Here is a 23986-nt window from a genome sequence, read left to right as displayed (position 1 = left end):
ACAAGGCTTGCAAATTAGAGGATTATATTTTCTCAGGCCATGGGATGAGAAAATCCTTTCACTTAGAAATGATTCACTGGTTATATTTTAGGTAAGTGTTTTGTCCAGCCCCAAAATTCACTTACTCTAAGTACCAGTGCACCTGGGGGTTACATCTTTTTCCGGTGCTCTTATTATCTTTTCCATAATTAAAAGTCAACTCTGATACTATTAGCTCATTAGCTCTAAGAAAAAGAGAATTATCTTATCATGATCTTTTATTTGTTTTATTTGAAAGAAAAAAAAAGGCTGAGACATTTACCTTAAAATTAGAGTTAAATTCTGAGATCTGAAAGCATGCCTAGAAACACAAGTTCACTCTCTGAAAAGCTCATTCTTTGAGACCTGCTAGGATGGACGGCCTTGATCTTATATTTAACTCTTTCCACTGGAAAGATCCAAGATTATTTTCCAGGCCCTGTGATCTGGGAGCTTTTTAGCTCTATTGTTTCTAGATCTCCATGCTGATAAGGGCCTGAAAGCAAATTCAATCTGTTTAGGGTACTTGGGCTGTGCCACAAGCCCAACCTTGCCCAGGCTCTCTGGAGTTAGACAACCTGGGTTCTAGTCCCAACTCTTCTGTTTTGTAACCACGTGACCTAATAACTCATCTGAGTCTCCTTTTCCTCATTGGTAAATTAGAGATAATAATGACACCAACACATAAGGTAAAACAGTAACAGAAAGCTCTCAATAAACTTTGGTTGTCAATATCATCCTTTTACTCCTCACCACAATTCTGCAAGGTAACAATCATCCTTGCTCTACAAATTATGGAATTGAGGCCCAGTGTAACTTGCTCAGAGTCTTTCAGAAAATAGTGGTTAAGCTAATTTGAATATGTAAAAGCATATGCTCTTCCTTCTACCAAGACAACGCCTTTGAAACTGTTTGATGTTAACCCAAAAATGACTTTGGTCTGTAGATGGAGAACCTGAACCTTAATAATTTTTCATTTCTCTGTGCTACTTACCAAGAGTCTGGCTCTGAAAGCAGCACCCAGGCTGTGGTCCCTATCTTGACCCTCCGTCATTCTGAGAGCATTCGTTCTTGCTATCGGAAAAAATTCCATACTAGAGATCTGATCACATAGCACAATACTACTGTTTGTGCAAAACTGTGCCATTTCCTTGGAGCCTTTGTAACCTGTGCTAGCACCTGAGGTCACTACTGGGCAGAGAGATCAATGGTTCAGTGGGAGCTAACATTTTTACTCCCATTCAGTGGGAATAAAACATTTATGGGATCTGGTGAAGGAACCATTACAACTGGGACCAAATCTCTTGGTCCATCTACGATTCAGTTTTATTTCAGAGAGCAATTCATCTCTCCCTGTTTTAAAAGACACCGTGCTTCAAACATTTTATAGTGTTTTAATGGCCCCCAAAAAGGGAGTTCCTAAACATATTTTGAGTGCCTACTATGTGTCTAGCATTATGCTTGGGGCTAGAAAGAGTCATTCATAATCATTACTGTGAGCTAATAATCAAGTGGAAATACCTAAATAATATGGAACAAAATAAGAACTGCAAAAAAATATACTCCCAGTGTGTACCTTTGTTTTCCTTGAGGCAATGAAATGCCAGGCAAAAAGAAAGGCCTGCAATATGGGTTTATTATTTTGAAGAAAACAATGTGCTGTGATGAAACAAAAGAAGGGAAAAATTTATTCTGACTGGGAGGCTCAGGGTAGGCCGTGGGAAAGAAATGTTACTGGCCTTGAAGAATGAATGTGAATGTAATGGAAGGAGAAGGAGAAGGCCTTGAAGGTGGAAGAAGCAGCTTGAGTACAGGCTGGGAAGTGTGTGTGCTACACTTTCAGATGTCAAGGAGAGTTTGCCACTAAGTGCAGGTTTCACACAGGTAATAGTGGAAGATGAGGGCGTGAAGGTAAGCTGGAGCCCATCCCAAAGGCATGAAATGACAAAATGGAGTTTGCATTCTATTTCCTGAATAATAGGCAGGTTGATGAAAAGTGGAGTAATATATTCACTTCACTATTTTTGGAAAATTATCCTGAGGATAGTGCAAAGGATGAATTTAGGAGATGAAACTGAAAAGAGGACCATAGGCTAGGAAGCACACACAGGGAAGCTCATGGCATCTGACTGTCAGCAAGAAATGAGGCCCCTACTTAGACAGTTGCTGAGAAAATAAAAGAGCATTCCAGGGAACCAGGGACCACTCCCCAGGAAAATCATTTGTAACTGTTCACAGAGAGTGGGCGGGACTAAAAGATGGGATGAAAGAACTGATTATTGCAGCCAGGTATCTTGGGAGAAGATAATAGGTACCTGATTCCCTGACAAGACTGAAGTTCTAGAAAATCTCATGTTTTAGTTTCATGACCATGCCTGGCTGCAATGCATTAATGGTACTTTCCAACTCCTTTCAGTATTACAAAGCATGATTCTCTATTTTCAAGGCACAAATCTATTTGATGAAAGTAAACCATTCAAAAGAGAGCTTAAAATGTGCTCAAATGGAGTCCACACCTATGCCCTCCATAGCTTGAATTTATAGTGAAGGCAAAATTTTACCACCACCTGTCTTAGGTTTTCAGTTGGACCTTAAACAAAATGACAAATTAACAAGAAAAAAGCACACAGAAGTTTATTAGTATGTATACTTCATGTGAGTACGGGAGACATCCAGGAAAAGTAAGTAACTCAAAGAGGTAGCTTTAGAATTCAGGATTAAATACCATTTTTATAGCAAAGTGGAGGGGACGGAGGCCTTTTAGAGAAGAGTAAATGATTTTTAGGAAAGATGAATGGGCCCGTAGAAGAATAGATGGGAGGTATGAGAGTCTGTGACAGTTTGTCTGGGTATGGTGTAGCCTTCTGATCTCCTCTCCTATGATGAAACTCCTAGGAAGGTACTTAATGACAAGTGGGTTCCTTATGGAGGATTTATCTTTAGGCAGATTAGGGAGTTCAGAGAAAGTCTCTTGGTACATTTGTTGTTTTCAAGGGCCTACAGCTCAAAACAGTCAATATGCCAAAGAGGCATACTTTGGGTTGGTCTGTTCTGCTGCCCTTAAAACTAAAGCCAGCAGCCTAAGAATGACCATCTCAGACAGTCGTAGGAAGAAGTATTTATAGGATAAGTGCCTTGGGGATCTGCTGTAAGTAAGGTTATTCTGCACCTTGAACTGTTTCTTCATGAAAATACATTTCACCTCTCTCCTCTCTTTTTCCTCCCCATGCTTACGCTTTTAGAGGAAAAGTCCGGTAAGAAATAACAATTCCTTTCCACATGTTGGACAAACATTATTTATTCTGTTCATTTTCATCATCTGCATATTTAATAACTGACTGTGTTTAACATCTAAACAAGATTTTGAATTTTAAAAACAAACCTTTGTGAATCAAGACAAGGCCTAATTATGCCGTCTGGGGAAAAAGGACGTTGGTTGCTAAGTGATTTCACCAGCCTGTTATTAAGGGACATGGGCTAATTTTTGCAAAGATTCATCTCTGCCTGAATCACAGGCATATGACCAAATATTTTCGGTACTGAGTTTCATTTATTGTAGCTTCCACTTGAATTAGTCAAGCTACATGTATATAGCATGAGCGAGACAAACAATTTTTTAAGTTGTTTTTTTTTTTTAATCTACAACATGAGAGCATCCATCCTGAATGAATTTTTATGAAGCTTGCCTAGAGAAAGGAAGTTGTCTCTTTTAATTTTTTCAGTTAATCAGAAAAATATTTCCTGGAGTTCTCAGTGTCAGAAAAGGCGGATCTTCAAAAAGTGTAAATCACTTCTTATATGCTACTTTTTAGTACAAGTGGGTGATTTTAGTGGCAGCCCAAATCCGATATGATGTACCTACATTTTTTTAATTGAAAAAGAATTTATTCTGAGAATAATTTTCTTCAGAGAAGAAAAAAAATAGAATCAATGTTGTCTTCTCGGCTGTCTGGCTTATTGGGAACATGTTCCCAAAGATGCTGATGTGAGGCTGACACAGGTGACCTCACCCCTGGAAAATATAAAAATATTGTATTTCCATGTTAACAAGCACCGGAAATGGTTGCTTGGTTTTATTTAACTCACCTCAGCATATGATGCAATGAGTGCTAAAACCTCTTATCCTACACATTGACCCACACCCAGAAGTCTCTGTACCACACACAAGATAACACACTTATAGCAAGCCCATGATAAGAGGAGGAACAAAAGACACAGGAAAAACAAAAAAATTGGAATAAAAATATTATTTTGTCAAAATATGAGCCCAATGTCTTTTTGTTTCCCCAAATAAAATAAACATCTGTTATTAGTATTATTACTAACTACTGATTATTAATTACTAATAAACTAAATGTCCCACTTCTGAGTAGTCAACTATGTATGACATGCTATGCGGCATACATCATTGGTGCACTTTCATAGCCTTTTTTATATTTTGCCAATTTCACTTATTCTACTTGACCCTGAATCTTTCTCTGAATTATCCACATTCGGCCACTTCAAATATTGACAAGACCATCTGGCCTGAAGTTGACCCAAGGTGCTTCAAACATTCTGTTTCTCATGGGTTTTCCTCTTGTTGTCCTTACAGAAATTCTAACCAGAAGTACATCTTTTCATTTTCAGCTGTGTGTCATTAAGAATGAGTCTTAAAAAAAAAAAAAAAAAAAAAAAAGAATGAGTCTTCTTCTTCCCCCCTCCCTTGCCTCTTTTTTCTTTGGAAATGTCATCTTGATTGGGCAACCTGGTCCACTCTTAATGATAATTTGGTTAGTAACAGGCTCTTTGCTTCTCTCGCCAAATGGAATTTCAGATCATCCCAACCAAGGCCTATTGGACATGTCAGGTATTCACCACGATCTGACTTGTAACAGATGTACAAATTTAAATATAGACAAACGCCAACCATGGGGGTGGGGGGGGTGGCAAATGGGTGCTTGCCAGATAGTTTGTTTTCACCCTAAAGTATTAAAAATAAATAGGAATATTGGTTAGGACCAAAATAATAAACATAATGATCACATATCCTAATTCTTTCCTAGGAAATTCTCTAACATGGATCATTGAATGTGCTATGACGAGAGTGTATAAAAATACCTGTTTGGTGCTTTATAGCCTCTCCTGGATTTTTCTCTGTTCCTATAGCACTGAATTGAGCAAATAAGCATGTTGTAAAGCTTTAAAACCTGAGGCTAGTTATTTAGTGATGTTGATGAACGAACAGATTGTATGTGGTTACTTTCTTTTTAAAAAATATCCTAAAACACTTACTTGCATTGGCTAAGACTAAGGTGTCCCAGTGAACTGAATTTAAATTCATCCTTTTGTGCAAAACATAACAAAACAAAGTAGGTCTGGAGTAAAAACCCTGTGTGGACTGCAAGGACATGGATAGACTCAAGTATTTTCTTTAGGGGCATATTCCGGTTGCAGATTTAAGAAATATAAACGCACAAGTACAAATATATCCAAAGAGCTTCATTCTAGTGACCAAATCGTAAATTAGTAGTACCCTGTTTCCCTAAAAATAAGACCTAGTCGGACCATCAGCTCTAATGCGTCTTTTAGAGCAAAAATTAATATAAGATCCAGTTTTATATTATATTATACTATATTATACTATATTTTTTTGAGCAAAAATTAATATAAGACCCAGTCTTATATTATATTATACTATATTATACTATATTATATTATATGACCCAGTCTTATATTATAGTAAAATAAGACCGGATCTTACATTAATTTTTGTTCCAAAAGACGCATTGGAACTGATGGTCCGGCTAGGTCTTATTTTCAGGGTAACACGGTATTTACCTACGTTGAAAACAGCCTCAAAATACAAAGAATTGTCTCCAAGTTCAACACCAAGATAAAAGCGGAGGGAAAACTAAAATGTTTTCAAACATCCTAAATTCATCAGAAGATCAAGAGAAATCTAGGAACTGAACAATTAATGTTTCATTAGGAGTGCAGGAAATTGAATGTTCAGAAAATGAATAGAGCCATTGCAAAGTCCCTGTTTGAGTAATCAGGTGAAGTAATAACAACAGCAGCTAAAACTTACTGAGAGCTTATTTTATGTGATACAAATGCCTGCCATCAGAGACAAATTGGCCACCTGCAGATTCGAGCAACTGTGTAAGTGTTTTGTTCGGTTGTGCAGTTAAAAACAATTTTAATCTTCATTGAAACACCAGATCACTTAAAATTTAAAAAAAACAAAATCAGATAAGGCATCTTCTTTCAACAACTCCGAAGATCTGGCAGCACGAGGCCCACATTTTTTCATGGCAGGCACAGGTGCCTGCCCCTGAGTAGTGGCCTGTTCACCAAAGCTTCATGAAACACACGTGCCCTTATACACGGCACGCCTGCCCCTGGCCCTGCATACATTTGAGTTTGCAGCCCCACACTTAGAGAAGGCACCTTATAGAAAATATCCACACCACATCCTGAATGGGTTTCCTTCCACCTTTGAAGCCAATATATTGGCAGAACGAAGACAGAATGCTAAGGGCTTCAAAGGTAATGGGAAATGACAGGAGAAAGAGTAAAATACAACTTTCAAACAGGGAAAGCCTCCTCCTCTTTGGCTGATAATGACTTTGCTGTCCAGTTTGCGCTCTTTCGTGGTGACAATTAAGAGAAGTGAAGCCCTTCCATTGACTTCTGGAGTTCTTTGTCTTTCTAAGATTTCAGATTGCTCTTATTTATGGACCTTGAGACTTTCTGGGCCTGACCTTTCTACAGCTTCTAGTGGGTCTTCTGGGTTCTGGTTAATGAACTTATGACTACATGAACTTGAACAGCTGTTCCTTGGTGAAGGCAATCATATAGGGTCTATTGATTAAAATTTAGGTGTTTTTTTTTAACTCACTGGAAATTAAGTTATGATTTAATTTAGGTGGATTAACATATTGAAATTATTTTGAAAAGTATTCTTTATAATCTTATATTAATAAAATTTCTTGAATTTGAGTTTCTGTTTCTGTATGGCTACAATCTGCATTTTATATTGCATTATTTCTCATAATTTCATCTTGGGGGTACTTGTGTCACTTTCATCCCCTCTTCACTGTATTTTATGACACTTTTAAGAATGAATTGTTTGCCATAGAAGTGAAGCTAAAATCATAAATTGCCACATTTCTTTCTTTGAAAAAATCTGGTCATTAAAGACTTATAAAGCCTAAATCTTCTTATAAAATAGTATTTGAACTTCCCTCAAAACACAGTATGAGTTAGTAAAAGAATTTAAGCCCAGAAATACATATTCATCATGTCCTTTTTTCTAATTTTACTTAAATTGCATCCATGCACATAGACAGACTTATAAGAAAGATGGGATCCATACGGAGCAGTACCTGGAAAATAAGGCAAATAATAAAGTCTAAGCTATTACAAGTAAAATTACTAGAGCAAATATATCTAAAGTCCTGGCTACTTACAAACTCATCTGAGCAGAAACCGTTCCTGCATATTAACCACACGTGTTCTTTGCTTTAGGAATGTGACAATGTCACACTTGGTGTCCTAGAAAGAACATGCGAATAAGAGACCAGACATCTCAAATCTCTGTAACTCTACTCATTTACTAGGTGTGTGTCTCAGAGCCTCACATTCCCCTTTCTTATAAAGGCAGCTGGACTAGATAGCCATGGAAGCCTCCCAGATATGAAAGACTATAGGTTTTCATTTCCTGTCTATGTTCTGGAGAGTAGAACCATCCACTTTCTTTGAGCAACTTTCTAGTTACTTTTGTGTCTGTGCTCCTGGCCTGGATTTGGGGATTTGGCCAATACTTGGTCCCAGCAGCCTTTGGTGAATTCATGGGTTAGCCCATATCCTAAAAGTGAGACTATGAGCAACATCTCTTTTCCCACTCACATCATAGTCACACTTGTTACCGCAGAAAAAAATTTTAAACAGGGAGTGCCATCAAAGATTATTGACGGATAAATTGATAACAGCCATAATCCTGGTTTGAGGAGTGAAAGAGAAAAGTCGTATATCTGCTTGTGTTTTTCCAGACATCATCTGGGCTTCTGTTAGTACTCTATTGGTGCCAGACAGTTTCATTATTCCCAACTATGTTTGTCAGAGGCAGCTCATCTTCCCCATCACATTCCTACCTAGTGATAAAGGCTGTGCAAATCACCAGGCCAAAGAAAGATACTTGCAAAATAACGTTCTCATCAGCACTCATTCCGCAGAACACTAAAGAGAACAGCCAGGTGAAGAAGAGGTCGCTCTGATTCTGGTCTCTGGTTTTTGGAGGCTCCAATTTAGGCCGTCATTATGTGGGAAATGCATTATGCCTATGATGTTTGCTAACACCCTATTGTTGGGGGAACAGTTTTCCCTGTACTGCCTATTATCTCAAAATCTCCCCTCCCCAAATAATTCAAAGAAAATGCCTTATGACAAGACATTAACAGCTGTCAGTAAACTTTCTTGTACATTTCTGCTTTGTTCTATGTATACATAACTGAAGCCAGTATATCCCCAGGAGTAAAGCTATATCAAACAATGGTTAATTCTCTTTACTCTTAGTGTTCTCCAAAGCCTCCTAATGGTTTAAATAAGCCACAAACATGATGCCCGCCTGTCTTCCTTTGGCTGATAGTGTTTGGTTGGCTGGTTATGAAGTCTTCTATTACCCAAGCCTGTTGACTGATCCATCATTCTCTGACTAGGTGTCTGTTCTCTCTTCCTTTTTGCTGATCACAGAGGCGCAGCCCGGTAAGAACTCTTAACATTTTTACCTTAAACGTGTGTAGAGAAAATTGTTGCCAAGGCCAGGTGACCAGGTTGGCTTCTCATTAAATTTGTGATAACCCAGTATAAATGAGGCGGATGAATTAGGTTTACTGGTTGGAAATCTCTGATCCCATAAGTGTCAAGAGCATATTTTAGGATTATCAGAGCATTTTTCCATAACAAACTAAATTCATATATAGGGATCCCAATGCCTAGTGCTAAATTTCAAAAGTGTGTGTGTGTGTGTGTGTGTGTGTGTGTGTGTGCAAGGTCTGGAGATTGGCCAGAAAGCATCATAGATGCTTATAACAAAGTAATCTTATAATGAAGATTAAGAAAACCATAAGGAAATTAAAGAAGCAATATTTAAATCACATAATTTTTAAGCCTGAATTTAAAATAAATCCCTGGACCATTAGTTACGTTGGTTAGTATATGCTAATACCTAATAATACATAATGATAGTTTCCATCTTGGAGGAGATATGCTTTCAAGTCAATATGCCTCAGCTATCACATAATTCTATATTTCAAGACAAATCAGCATTAATTTTAGTGTTCAAAGTGAAATTTCAGGCATTTTCCTCAGGTTGAAGAGTGTAATGAATTTAAAGCAACAAAAAGAAGGATCTTTGCTACGTTTAAAGTCATCCCCCATCTATCTGGTCAGCCCCTGGATAGAAGAAATGGAACTGAAAACAATGCCCTCTAAAATATCCCTAGCACTATGCCAAGTTTATTGATCAGTTATTATTTGAGGCAAATATTCTGCCCCAGCTGACAAGCTGGTAGCTCTCTCTTTAAACCACTCGACTGGATCTTGGATCAAAGATCACACCTGCAGGGACTGCTTTTCAGATGTGGATGATTCCAACCCAGTGGTTAGGTGACATCTCAGATTATGGCAAATTACTCTTTTTTTAAAAAGCGGGGGGGAGTGCCTTAACGAATCCAAAATGAAGAAAATTTATTCACAATCTACGTATAAGAATAATCATTGAAAGGAGAAAAATGTGGTCACTTGGTGAGGAGAAGGTTTTTTTTTCATTCAATAGGCTTTTATCCTGAAAACGATTTGTGTGGTCAACATCATCTCAACCTTGTTCTATTAGATTGGTGCAAAAGTAATGGCGGTTTTTGCAATTATTTTTCACCTTTTAAACCGCGATTACTTTTGCACCAACCTAATAGCTTTACCATGCTGCAACGTCAAGGCCATCAACATCTGTGTGCCGAGCCAGCTAACAATGAGACTTTTCTGTTGCTGATTTGCTGCTGCTCATTGAAATATCTGTTTCTTTCTAAATTCATATTATTTTATTCTTTCTAATTCCTAAACAACAGCATTTGCTACAATATTTCTGCCGTGTCTTGCTTGCACTTAGCTGGTGATTGTTCATTCATGAGGAGTATAGAATAAAAATGTTACAGGGGCTTCTTGTTCAGTGCCTCCTCCCAACAGTATCTATGTATTGAATGAATCCATACACCAGGAATCAACGAATACAAAAGAAACTTTGTACTTTTCGTGTTTTCATAAGTATTACATTTTTAATAAAAGGGGTAAGACAGACTAAAAGGTCTTCAATACAGCCTTTGGGTTCCCTAACTCCTGCATTTCAGGTCTCCCAATACTGGGGGCAGGGGACTCCCATTCCCTCAATGCCAATCTTGCAATTGACTGCGTGAAACTAAAGCCCCTGTGTCTCTTCTTCAGACCTTATTAATAAAAATCTGACTAGCTGAGCCTTCATAAACTAGAAAAACATTTCAATTTAACTCCATTTAAACAATTTGTTCTCTTATTATTTTTGTTGACAATCTGATCCAAAAGCCAACCCGTATCCAAACTCCCATACAGAAGTAGCTAATTTAAATTACCATATTTATTTTAAATGTTTATTTATACATTTAAATATGTGTTCATGTAATTAAATATATGAACTTAAAATATTTATTAAAACAAATAAATATTTATTTTTAAAGTTTTTACTAATAATGTAAAAATTCTCTATATGACACACACAGAGATTGCATTATTAGGCAAGACAAAACAGAAAATACAGTTTGAGAGATTGGGCCACCCACTAGAAAGCACCTAGTGGATGTTTGTTCAGATTGAAACTGCTTCTCTATCATAAATGAGTTCAAAATGAGACAAAAAATTCTGAAAAATCCCTAGGAAAGAGGGAAAGAAGCTTCTCAGAGTGCTATATCTTGTCCTGGGTTATTAGTGTTAACAATTGAGAGAAGAAAACATCTGTGATCACTACGTTGAAACTTCACCAAAGTAGGAAAGTAGAAAAAAATGTATCTTTGGTGACCATCCACCAAGCTCGTGGTCATACCCTTTATAATACTTTCCAATACTTCCACTTCGCTCACCACAGCTCTGCCCTGTCATTCTCCTAACACAGCCCTGACAAGCCAAGCCCCACCCATGGTGCCACCCTTCCAGTGGTCTACTTTTCTGGAAGCACCTCATGCTAAGAATCTTTTACAGTGGTTTTGAATGGAACCTTTTATCTACTCAATCTTTCTGTTATCAAAATATGTTTCTCCTAGGGCATTATAAAAACTAGAAATGGCCTTCTCAGATTATTCCTGCAAGAGCTATTTACATTCCAAAAGAATGACTCCCAAGTGGTAGAGTGGTGGGCCAGGTAGCAAGCAAGGGGGAGAAATTGGGGTAGGAGGGCTGGTGGGGAGGATGGAATTCTCTGGCTCCCTGAATAAAACAGCTCATCCCATGGCAATGCTTCCAAGTTTTCCTTCTCTTTAACATTTGCCACTTACATCTTTTAAAATAGCATTAGTAAACTAATTACAACTGTTTTTACTAACAACTTATGGACCCCATCTGATAAAAGCAGACAATACTCCTCATACAGGCTAAGATTATCAAACATCAAATGTAAGTTTAACTTGGATTTAGTTTCTTGTCTGCTAGACTTTGGGGTTGTTTTGTTTTTGTTTGTTTGTTTTTGTTTTTAATAGACTATTCAATAGTTGCTTTAATGTACCAAATCCACCCAGGTAAGGGATTTTTCTGGTTCAGAATACTTACGATTTAACTTGTCTTCCTCTCTATAATCTTTGAGTAAAATGAAAAACTGATTTATATGTGTGTCAACAATTTCCAACTTGAATGCCATTGTGAGAAAAATTGCATTTTTTCCCATCTGCATTTCTTTGAGTTTAGTTTAATTGCAATGACAAAAATATACATATTGTACATAACATATATGTGGTCTTAAACCTTATAGTTTCTATTTCTAATTCTAGGGTGCAATTAAAAGGAACTTATCCAGTAAGTATATCTTAGCTACCAGAAATAGAGTGCAATTTAAAAAAAGGAATAGTTCCTTGGATCTAGCATATATGTATTTGACTTATATACTTTTGGGCTTGATTTTTAAGGCTTACAAATGTCTTACTTTTACAGCAAAGAAATCTTGTAATAATAAAGGGGCTTGGTAGGATCTGAGTGATTAATGTTTAAATTCTGAAAGTGAATATATTTTTGAAAAAACATTCCTATTTTCTTTCTAAATTTGTCAACTCTTGCTGTATCATTTGACTTTAGGCATTAGGTTAATCAAGTATGTGCTTGGTGTTGGGGGTGGGGAGAGGAGGACTGAAAGTAGGTGCAACTCACTCATTCTTGTGTTATTCAATATAAAAATTTTAGTCGACCAAAGTGATATGAAATAGGTTATAATACACATAAGGCATGACTCTCCCTTGCTGTGGAGAGCACATTCTAGGGAATTCTAAATTCATGGTTCCTAGTTAAAGGTATAACATTTTCTTGGCATTTCAAGAAAAGAACAGGCAGAGAATGCTGGATTCATGTACTATGTACATATGGGCTGGTTTAGTCTTCTCTTATGGTAATTGGGAAGCAGAACGGATCAAGGCAGCAGACATTCGAAGAATGGTATGTTATTCCACTAGCTCTGCAGTTTACAAGTCTTCTATTCAATGTTGTATCATAGTACTTCCTGGTTAATTAGGTTTTACAAATGCCAGAGAAAAATGTTACCATATATGCCTAACATATGACTGTTGCATCGCCAGGGGAAGGGATTTGTTTCCAGGGTTTGTTTTGCAAAGTTTTCATGTTGAGTTGCTTATTGACAGGACTTACATCTCTAAGTGTTTCCAAACATAGCTCATAAGACATATAAGTAAGGAATGGCAAAAATATGCCTTAAAAGTTCCTCTGTCCTCTGCCTCAGGTGAAGAAGTGGCCAGACCCAGGCGTTCCACACCAACCCCAGAACTTATAAGGTGAGTATGAAAGACATTCGTTGTGTTTTATGCAAAGTATCACCATCGTTAACAATTAAGCAAGTCTCCTTTGAGCTAAACTCTCAGTTCCTGTTAACAAAGGGCCTGCCCACATGTTTACATCCATAGCATGGTTCAAATGTGTTATCATTTCTCATAGTACCTGCAGCCTGAGGGAGAGCTTCATGGAAGTACTCTGTAGTCATCTACAGCAGCTGTCTATCAGGATGTGCAATCCCCTCATTAATGGGAGGGTCAAAGGTCGATATGAAAAGGCTTTTTGGGGTCTGGAATGCTAATCTGAACTATGATAATATTATCCAATGAAGAGTACCCTAGTTAGTTGGATACAGTCTCACGATACATTTCATCTGCTGTACACCAAAGGAATCTTCTGTTTTGGTTTTGTTTGGGGCAAAATGTTGTATTTTACACTGTGTATTCATTGGATTCAGCAAGTATTGTACAAATGGGTATTGTTTTCCAAAAAGACTCCTATTTCTATTTAAAAGCTGAATCTTTTTAATTTCCCCCCCCCCCCTTCTCTAACCCTTCTGCTCTCCGCTTCATTTCTCACCTCCTACTGCACACACAGAACTCATTAGGATCAAGAGGGAATCAGGTCTGGGAAAGAAATAGAGAAGATTACACTATCTTTTGTTAATCAGTTTAAGCATAATTGGGAGAAAGGATGAGAGTTTAACTTATCACCCTCCTTTTCCCCCTGATTTTTCAGTACTCATTTTCTCTTTCTGTACTGTACTGAGATGTGCTGTACTGAGTCATTTGGAGGCTAGAACTAGTCTACTGGGTGGGAGGGAAGGATGGAATTAGAAGCTGGTAGACCCAGTTTCTTATTCAAACTTCCTGGATGGCTTATCATTTAGCCTCCCTATGCCTGACTTTCATGAATTATAAACCATATTAACTATAACACTGAGATGTGGTGAAGACAAATATCAACGGTTTCTGAGATCTTCAGAGAGCAAGGTGCTTTGCAATAAACTATTACCTCTAGTGTTATCCTTTTTAGAGAATCAGGATGCTTTAAAAGAGTTTCTCTCCTTCAACATATTGAATGAGCACCTTGGTCCCTCATTGAGAACCAGGGATCTTCTACCAATTCTTTTGTCCATAATATTCGTACATTTGACATCCTTCTATGTACTTTCCAGACCTACAGAAGCTTATGTAAATGCATACATACGTACATATGTATACAAGTGCACACACAAACACCTGCCTTACTGTGAAAAATATTTGAAAACTTGTGTATCTTTTTTAGCATTAATAGTCCCTTTCTCTATGTTTTGCTTTAATGCGTGTGATTTAGCAAAAAACCTCCAGATGACACTATGGCCCTAGCTCCCCTCTTTGGACCACCATTAGAATCAACTTTTGATGAACAGAAGACAGAAGGTAGGAAAAATGTGTATATCTGTAGATTTGTTTTCTTTTCACTGAAGTGTAACTTACGTGGTATAAATATATGTGTTTTGAGACAAATGCATATTTTTAATGTATCATCGGATCTGCAGTAGCTGTGTTTGATAATATAAAATGCTTTTATAAAAATGATGTAATTTAAGAGAACTATGGTATATGTATAATAAAATGTTATTTTTCTAGGATCCATTGGTGAAGGGAATAAATTTATGTGTTAAGGACAGCAAGACTTGAAAGCATAATGAGGACTCTAAGTTACAGTAACAAAGTAGAGTGAACGCGACAAGATAGAATTTTATTTCTGTTTCATGTTAACCGTCTCAAAGTAAACAATATACGTAGGACTGGTAGGGTGGCTCTGCTATTCTCAACATGTGGCCTTCATCTCTGGGTTCAAGGGGGCTGCCCCAGCTCTCATCACCTCCCAGTCAGAAAAAGGAGGGATGGGGGTAGAGAAAGACCAATGCCGGTTCTTGAAAAAGCAAAATCTGGAAGAGACACACATCACTTCCAACCAGAGCCATCAGAGAGCATTTAGTGCCACGTGGCCAGCTAAAACTCTCTAACTACGAAGAAATGGAGAATGTGCTAGAAGGCAGGCTAGCAGTCAGCCACATCTGAATATTTTTTCAATGATTTAGTTGGGAAAGTGTACAAAGAACATCCCTAAATACTCCTGCAGTGATTTGTCTACAATTGAAGTCCTGCCGTGAGGTTATCAGTTGTTTTACTAAGTCATCTGCAATCACATTAAAGACATAACTGTGCAGTCACTGAAGGTGGGATTTGTGTCATTTGAATCTACCTATTAAAGGAATTCCGTACCTGGATAGAAAGCTGATATACAAAATAGAAAAGAGTTCTTAAAAATCAAGATGGTGTCCCACATGGAGTCTATGATAAAAAGAAAAAAACGCTGCTTCACATCTTTAAAAAAAAGTTTGCTGTGATGTTCAAACACAACAGAAATAAGACCATCTTTGAGGTTTGTGATGAAGAGAAAATACTAACGTGGACTTGTCAGTGAGCCTGGCTTGCTTGTTCTTTAGGTGGTGTTAGCCCCTGCAGTTCTGTGACGTTCCACATACGCACCAAGACCGCTGCCTCTTCCAATGCCCACACTTACGGGTCATAGCTACAGACTCTCACTTCTTTTGATTGAGTTTTTTATCTCTAGTTTAAAAAGCTTGGGGAAAAACTATGTATTTTGGACTCAGATATGCATTCCTGGGATCAGCTCTGAGGTCTTCTTCTTTCACCATGTCTGCTCTTGGGCAAGTTATTTAATCACTCTAATCTTTGGTTTCCTCTCCTGAAAAATGGTACTAATATCCACCACATGGTGGTGTTGTAAGGATTAAATACATATAATAATAGCTATGGGCCTTGTGATAAGTGTCTTATACACATTTTTTCTTATTTTGTCTTATACACATTTTTTCTTATTTATATTTTATTTATATTTTTTGTGTATGTATTATATTTATATCCTCCTCTAATCCTTTTAGTACCTCTCTGAGATTGCTCTTATTATTCCTACTTTACACTGAAGGAAGGGAAGCTCAGAGCTTACCTGCCTTGCCCAAGGTCCCATGGTAAGTGTGAAGGGTGGATTCAAATTTCACATTTAACTAGCTTCCCAGCTTGTTTTACAGCCTAATGAATTACAAGCATTATGTACATAGACCCTGGCACATGATAGGTGCTGGGCAGAGCTAGTTATTTACATCGTTACCATAGTAATAAAAAACATCAAAAAGGGGAGACAAAAGAAATAGAAGAAACTTAGAGTCAATGTCCTTAGGTTCAATACCTAATTTCCCTGATTTACTTTAGATGTCTAAGCACTTGTTTATTTTTCTGGTTCTCTTAAGACATTCACCACACATTTTTACAATAATCTGATTTCTTGTTATGACGCTGTAAAAGGTTTATCTAAAGACCCTATAAAATTCTCTAAAGATACGAACCACTGTACACAACCAGGCATTTTCATTTCTAAAGCATATGCACAATAAATTTTAAATAAGCCAATTTAAAGCAAATGTCAAGTGGGTACCAGAAATTTACCCAGTACATGTTCTGACATTCAGAATGTCCTGAAGTGACCACGCAGGAAGAAAACGCAGTTTTTATTTAGCTATATGTGAACACACAGACAGCCGGTGGCACACACACACAAACGCATAACCAGTCCTATTCCCATTCTCTGCTTGAAAAGAATGAGGAGCAGCGCATTCGTAAATCATTTGCTTGTACTGAGTCAACGGGGAAATGATTTTGTGAAGCTCAACTTTAAATTGAAATGTTAAGTTCTAAAATCCAGGGGGGTTTCTTTTTTTAACTCATTCTGGAAAATTTTTTCTTTTCTTTTATGTTTCCAGTTCTTTTAGATCAGCCTGAGATATGGGGTTCGGGCCAACCAATTAATCCAAGCATCGAGTCGCCAAAGTTAACAAGGCCTTTTCCCACTGGAAGTAAGTTATGTGCCTGGTCTGTCTGGAAAAATAAGTGACTCATTTTACTGTCTGTCTGCACAGTGAAATTAGGCAACTCGTAGAAAGTCTACGTAAGCAACATTTGGACTGTATAATATTCAGAAGAAATGTTATTCTAACAGAATTTAGAGTTAAAGGAACCTAGGACACATTGTCAAAGCAGGAATAGCATAAAGTAAAATCATTAACTTTGAATCATAGTCCCTTCTGACATCCTACGGGCTTACTCATTCATTCATTCATTCATTCATTCATTCATTACCTACATGTAAGAGTGAGAATCAAATGAGCTAAAGAACCTACTACGCTCCAGGCATGGGCTATTGGACAACACAGAGGTGACCAAATCAGATATGGTCACCTCTGCTAGTCCTACAGAACAACTGAGGCTACGCATGATACAAAGGACACGTTGAGAGGGAAGAATGATGATTGGAGAGCAAGAGACATGATGGTATATGGCAGAGAGAAGCTGAGATGAGAGATCAGGGCAAATGTACCTCAAAGCTGGGCCATCCACTCCAGGTGGCTGGGGAAGGAAGTCCTGAAGATCTTTCTAGCCATTCACCTGCGGTGGGTTGAGCTATTTGGACTGAATGAATTACTCATTCTGTCAAGCCACCTGGTAGATGGATACACTGAGTTCAGTAGATTTCAGATTTCAGTAGACTTCCCATAGCAGATGTGCATGTGGAAAGCACTCCTTAAAATGCCCATGGAAGGAAGATTGGATCTCAGATAAAGGTGTTGGAGGTGGGGGGTGATGCAGAGGGTATTGTCATTCTGTGAGGCTCACATACAGACCAATTAATACCTTTTCCCATTCAGCCTCCCCAGGGCTCTGCTTTTTGGTGCCTAAATATAATCATAGGAATTAATCAAGAGGACTCCTAATTAAAGGCCCATGAAATTATTTGTTGGGAATATTGCTATAAAGCTGTGATCCAGTCTTTTCAAGACTATTTCCTTTATAAAATAGGGATAGGAAAAACCTCAACACCTTTTTTTATAACTTCTCAACATTCAAAAATGTGTTTTGAAAGGATTAGAACCCCAGTGGCATGATTTTGAATATTTCTCCATGCTACTTTGAAACAAAGCCAGTTGAAAAGCTCTAACTTCCTTGGAAAGCTTTCTTTAGAGACCTGAGCTGTCCAGATTATTCCTAGAAAACACTTCTCATATGCTAAGAAAGTAGACAAATTATATGTTTATGTAGCTAACATACATAAGATTTTTAAGTCCAACTATTGGTATTTTATAGTTGTGTGAGTTTTATGTGCTGGGGTTATGCTCAGCACAAGAGATATTGTTGTATAATTGATGTGTAGTGTATAATCCTGCGTATTTCATGATTACAGCATAAATTTGCTCTTTTAAGTTATTAGGCTTTTATGGTATTTTATTTCGTTTTATGATATTTTGTCATTGTGACCTAAATTTTTGCAGAGATCCTTAAAAAGAAATAGAGCCCCTGGTTATTCTTAACTTCTATGGGAAAACATGATCCCTTTGAGGTGTCGTTTTCAGAAGCTCATCCCTAAGATTAGGAACCACATATTCCCAGGCTTTAGGATGATAGGAGTTGCCAGGCCCATTGTGTGGAAAGATGGGATGCCATCTAAAACCAAATCATTAAACTTGGTTGGGGAGGAATGACAGAAGGGGGCTCTTTCTAATGCATGCAAATAGAGGCTACTAGCAAGGGCTCTCCAGTGAGCAGCCAGGCAGCCCACTCTGCTTTTAGCTAATGAAAGACTGGGCCACATTCAGATTCACAAATGAACCTGGGGCTGGTTTATGAGAATAGCTGGTTTATGAACTCGTGATATACCAAATATGGCCAGTGACAAGAAAACATTCATTTCAAAGAACAATAAGGGGGAAAATGTACCTGTTGAAACAGTAATTCCTAACTTTGTCTATAAAATGACAAGTCCAGTTCAGAAGGGTGAATCTCTGGGTTGGGGCCATAGTACAATACTTGTTCTATTTTAGTGATTTTTTTTTTAGTCATAATTTTTATCAAAAGAATCTGTTCATTCTTCCTCGATGCAAATTATTTTGCTTTAGACTTTCCAAAATATACTAAAATTTAAGACATATAACCTAGAGAAATCTTTCCAGACTCAATCCATATAAAGCCATGTAATCCAGTCTTTCAAAGACTGAGTATTAAAAATCCCTCACCTGAGTCTCCACCCAGCTGTTCTCAGAGTTCCTCTATCACACTCTGGATTGAAACGGTTTGTTAACGTGATATTCAATCATTCAGTCATAAATTCCTTGAGGGCAGAAGCTTCTTTTATTCAACCCTGTGTTCCTACTTCCTAATAGAGGACATAGGAGGTTTGTCTAATAAAGAAATGAAGGAGTAAAATGATGATATTATTATGGTTATTATCTGACATTCTTTTGGCAAATTCTTATTATCATAAAGTGGAAAGTCTAAATGGGTCCTGCATTAGTCCCTTCATTTTGAACTTGAAAAAGAAAATTAGACCATTAATGGGCTATTCCATTGATAGCAGGAATACGAAGGAAAGCCAAAACCTTGCTTATCTACAGAATATTGTATAACTTAGGGAGAAAGTAATCAATAATGCTTGGCATGTCGTCTTTTTGCAGCACCTCCACCACTGCCTCCAAAAAATATACCAGCCACTCCACCCCGAACAAGCTCCCCCCTAACAGTTGGACCAGGTGAGCTTTACTTTTTTCTGTTCCGGGATGATGTGGCAGTCAGAACCGTGGCCCTATACCTCAACCTGCCCTTGATGTATTGAAAGCCTTAGGCTAGACTGAACATGAAAATGTTTGTATTTAGTTTTGCTTCCTTTACAGTTCACTATGAAGACTTATTTTTAAAAAATCACTCTCGGGTTTCACAAAACGGTTCACTTTCTCAATTAATTTTTCCTCTGTATATTGTTGCTAAATGAGGGCCACATTTACTTGTAAAATGAAGGGGGGAAATCTCAATATCCAGTCATTGTTTAATTGACACGTCACTTCATAGGATCTCGTTTAAATGATTTACAAATTAATAGTCGCAAGGTACAATTTGTATTTTTCCAAAATGGATAAAATTTTTGCTAGAATTAAAACTGTTTAGTCTATAAAGACATAAAATGGTTTCCAAGGTATACACCATACTGGTAAGAATGGGTGATGGGGACTTTTTTCCCCAGTAGTCATAAAAGTATTTAGTATCCATCCTATGGCAAAAAGATGTAAAAGATGTAAAGATGATGAAATATGGCAAGGAATGGCTGCATGCCTTTAGACAGATCATTTCTAAGGCACGTCTTTATCTTCCAGTAAATACTGCGTATTCATACAATTCATAATCTACCTACTCTTATTCGGCTAGCAAATCAAAAGCAGTAATAGTTATTTTATGTGTCTAGGCCTCTAGAATGTGGTTCTTTATCACCTTTGGAATTCTGTTTCAGCTTCATCCTTTGCTACTTATGCAGCCAGGTGAATTAGATAGTTACAGAGGGGGATATTTATCAATAAGAGCAAATGCAAGACATAGTCACTCATGAAATGTATATTGACTCAGATCCAAAAGGGATCTGAGACACTCTGAGACATCCAGAGTGTCTGTCACAGATAAAGGTGTTTGCAAGTTCGAATCATTTTGGCCCCTTGTATTTCCATAAATATGTTAGCTATAAATAAATCTACCAGCAACAAAATTATAAATATTGTGGGCCATACAAACTGCTACCCCATGTACTGGTAGCCTTGGAACCTTGAATGTTAACTCCTTTCAAATGTGAAATATGGATGTACTATGCTGGTTCCTGTACCAAAGGGTTATTAAAAGGTAAAGGGCCTTTTTCTCATGCCTTGCAATTATTTAGGTATCAATTTCTAATTTGAATAAAATCAGTTTTTAAAAAGTACACTTCCTCACATTGTAGTTATGAAATATTTCCTGCCAAGCTGTGGAAGACAGTGGTTCTTTTTTCCTCACATTACTAACAAGAATTTGAAAGAATAGCTGATGCTACTTTTTAAGCAAAAAAGAGACTTTTCTGTTTCATGATTTCAGATAGATTATATATCACAGTTACGCTTACAATGTTAACAGGTTAGAGACTTGACGAGAAAAGAAATTATAAAGATACTTTTTATAATTTTCTTCGCTATTAAATAAGTATATATGTAAAAGTGCTAATAAGTAGTAAATATCTTCTCTATAACCTATGTGTATGTTGTATGTGGGGTGTATATGTGTGTGTTTGTAAATATACATGTGGGGATATCCCTTTGAATAATCTTTGTACTGTGTTTCTGGTGTATTTAAGGTAGATGACGTACAGCCAATTACGATGTGCTATTTTTTTTAACTAACAGATATTTTAATTAGTTTCACCAAACATTTCATTTAATACACTAGAGTGGATAATCTTTATCAAATATGAGGGTGATTTTCAGCTATCAATTTTTTTTTCTATTGCGTTGTGTGCATTTCAGTAGGCCAGATATTCACAAGGGACCTCCCTTGGAATTTGCAGTTCCTGAGCTTGTACGTCTCTGTGAACTTACCACTGCCTTTTCAAAGTGAGCACACTTTTCACTCTTGTGAGCAGGCTTTGGAGAGCGGTAGCGTGCTCAGCGCTTTTGACGATGGTAAAGATAGCTAACCGGGGTCACCCTGCAAAAGGGTAAATAAACGCATAACAAGATGACGCTCACATTCTGGTGGCTGGAAACTCTCCCCTCCCCTTCTGCTCTGATCACAATATTTTTACATCATGAAATATGCCCACTGAGGCACCTCACAAGGCAATCTATTTACCAGGCTTTGCCTTACCCTTCTCATCCTGCCCGCCCCTGAGACAAATAATATTCACAAAGTCAATTAAAGTTTAAAATCAACTACTTTAACTACAGGAAATGACCAGTCAGCCACAGAGGTCAAAACTGAAAAACCACCATCAATCAATGACTTGGACAGCATTTTTGGCCCAGTGTTGTCCCCCAAGTCTGTTGCTGTTAATGCTGAAGAAAAGTGGGTCCATTTTTCTGATACGTCCCCGGAACATGTTACTCCAGAGTTGACTCCAAGGGAAAAGGTGGTATCCCCACCAGCTACACCAGACAACCCAGCTGACTCCCCAGCTCTGGGCCCCCCAGGGCCCCCTGGCCCCCCAGGACCCCCTCCAGGGCCCCCTGGTCCTCCTCGCAATGTACCGTCACCGCTTAATTTAGAAGAAGTCCAGAAGAAAGCCGCTGAACAGACCTTCGTTAAAGACGATTACTTAGAAACAGTCTCATCTCCTAAAGATTTTGGGTTGGGCCAGAGAGCAACTCCGCCTCCCCCACCACCACCCACCTACAGGACTGTGGTTTCGTCCCCCGGACCTGGCTCGGGCAGTGGTACGGGGACCACCAGTGGTACGTCTTGCTGTTTGAGTGTGCTCGTGTGACCCGGAATGGCCATAGCTGCTGCAGTGTGAGCAACGCCTTCCTCCTGCTTGGCAGTTGGCTTTAGAGCTGTCATCCCTCCTTTGGTTTGGGTGTCCTGTGGCCCCTTGGCATGTCCTAGTCCATCAAATGCTCGCAGTCATAATGCAAGTCTGTGGATGTGATCTGCCCTATGCTCCCAGCCCTTAGGAGTGCCCTCCCTTACCCCTGCTGTTAGGAAGTATATATCTTTTTAAAGAAAACTGTAATGTCATTGTTCAGATTCAGGAAAGTTCTAGAATGACAGATGTCATAGCCAGTGAGTTTCATGTTAAATGTCTGATTTCCTCCTCAGGTGCCTCCACAGGGGCCCTAGTTTGTTAGTTTGTTTTGTTTTCAGCTTTATTGGGGTATAATTGACAAAGAAAATTGTAAGATATTTAAACTGCACAACATAATGATTTGATACACATACGCATTGTGAAAGGATTCCTTACATTGAGCTAATTAACACATCCATTACGTCACAGGTTTATCTTTTTTTTTTTTTTTTGATGAGAACATTGAAGTTCTCTACTCTTTTAGCTAATTTAAATTACACAGTGCCATGTTATCAACTATACGACGATATAGTTACCATGTTATAGATTAGGTCCTCAGACTATATTCCTATAACTGAGAGTTTGTATTTCTTTTTCCCAAGGGTCATAGTTTTTATTTTTTTATTTATTTATTTTTTTTTTTGCCATCTGGAATTTCATTTATTTATCAAGCATCTATTGAACAACTGCTGTATACCACAATCTGATTCTAAGCTCTCAAGATTCAACCTAATAGGCAAATCAGACAAGTAAACAGTTAACAGCCATTCATAACTGCTATAGTAGAGGTGTATATACATAATTTCCTAGGAGAATTCAAAAGTATTGCCTTCTTCCAGGGGTATAGAGAGAAAGGCACAGGGAAGTTTTGTACGTAAGAGGTGATGCTCAAACTGAGTCATAAAGAGAAATAGAATTTTCCAAGTCTGTGAATAGGGTCAGTATGGGAAGGTTATTCGAGGCAGAAGGAACAGCACATAGAAAGGCATATAACTGGTAGGATAGGTCAAATTCATGAAAAGTTTAATAAAACATGGATGTAATGGCTCTGTGCGATTTCAGAGGGTAGTGGATGGGGGCAGGGGGGCTCACACAGTGTGAGGGACATAAACGACAAAGGTCCAAGCAGTACTTTGTCTTGTGCACCTGAAACCAATTAAAAAAAAACTGCAAAAAAAAAAAGTTTAATAAAACATTACAACAGTAAAAAAAAAAAAAAAAAAAGTCACCAATATGTTTATTTAGAAGTTTTTGTTGCCCTAGATGCCTCCCTACCCCAGTGTGTTCCACAAATTATTTCTGTTTCATTTTATCTCTTATAACCTCGAGATGATCAGATAAACTAGCTTGTTCAGTTAGGATTATAGTATATGTGAGAACTGGATATGTGGTCTGAAGGTAAATGTTAAATCTTTTGGTTTTCCTACTTCACCCAAAACCCATT

At 37.8% G+C, this 23986-nt stretch overlaps 1 protein-coding gene across 16 annotated transcripts in view; it reads left to right on the top strand.

Moving 5' to 3' along the window:
* The window catches only part of SGIP1 (SH3GL interacting endocytic adaptor 1), a 192255-nt gene that overhangs the window by 110102 nt on the left and 58167 nt on the right, over positions 1-23986 (top strand). For 8 of the 16 annotated variants that reach the window (XM_081057286.1, XM_081057285.1, XM_081057292.1 and 5 more), the window contains 6 exons: positions 12069-12093; positions 13025-13076; positions 14410-14495; positions 16907-16999; positions 19649-19723; positions 21929-22432. In XM_081057286.1, the coding sequence (XP_080913412.1) occupies positions 12069-12093; positions 13025-13076; positions 14410-14495; positions 16907-16999; positions 19649-19723; positions 21929-22432 (835 nt within the window). The remainder of the gene's footprint in view (positions 1-12068; positions 12094-13024; positions 13077-14409; positions 14496-16906; positions 17000-19648; positions 19724-21928; positions 22433-23986) is intronic. The other 8 variants (XM_081057283.1, XM_081057282.1, XM_081057296.1 and 5 more) reach the window with 1 other exon arrangement.

The sequence above is a fragment of the Rhinolophus hipposideros genome, assembly GCF_964194185.1.
Source record: "Rhinolophus hipposideros genome assembly, chromosome: 8".
NCBI classification, from domain to species: domain Eukaryota; kingdom Metazoa; phylum Chordata; class Mammalia; order Chiroptera; family Rhinolophidae; genus Rhinolophus; species Rhinolophus hipposideros.
Note: the sequence above shows the minus strand (reverse complement) of the source record. Positions and strands in the feature narration are given on the sequence as shown.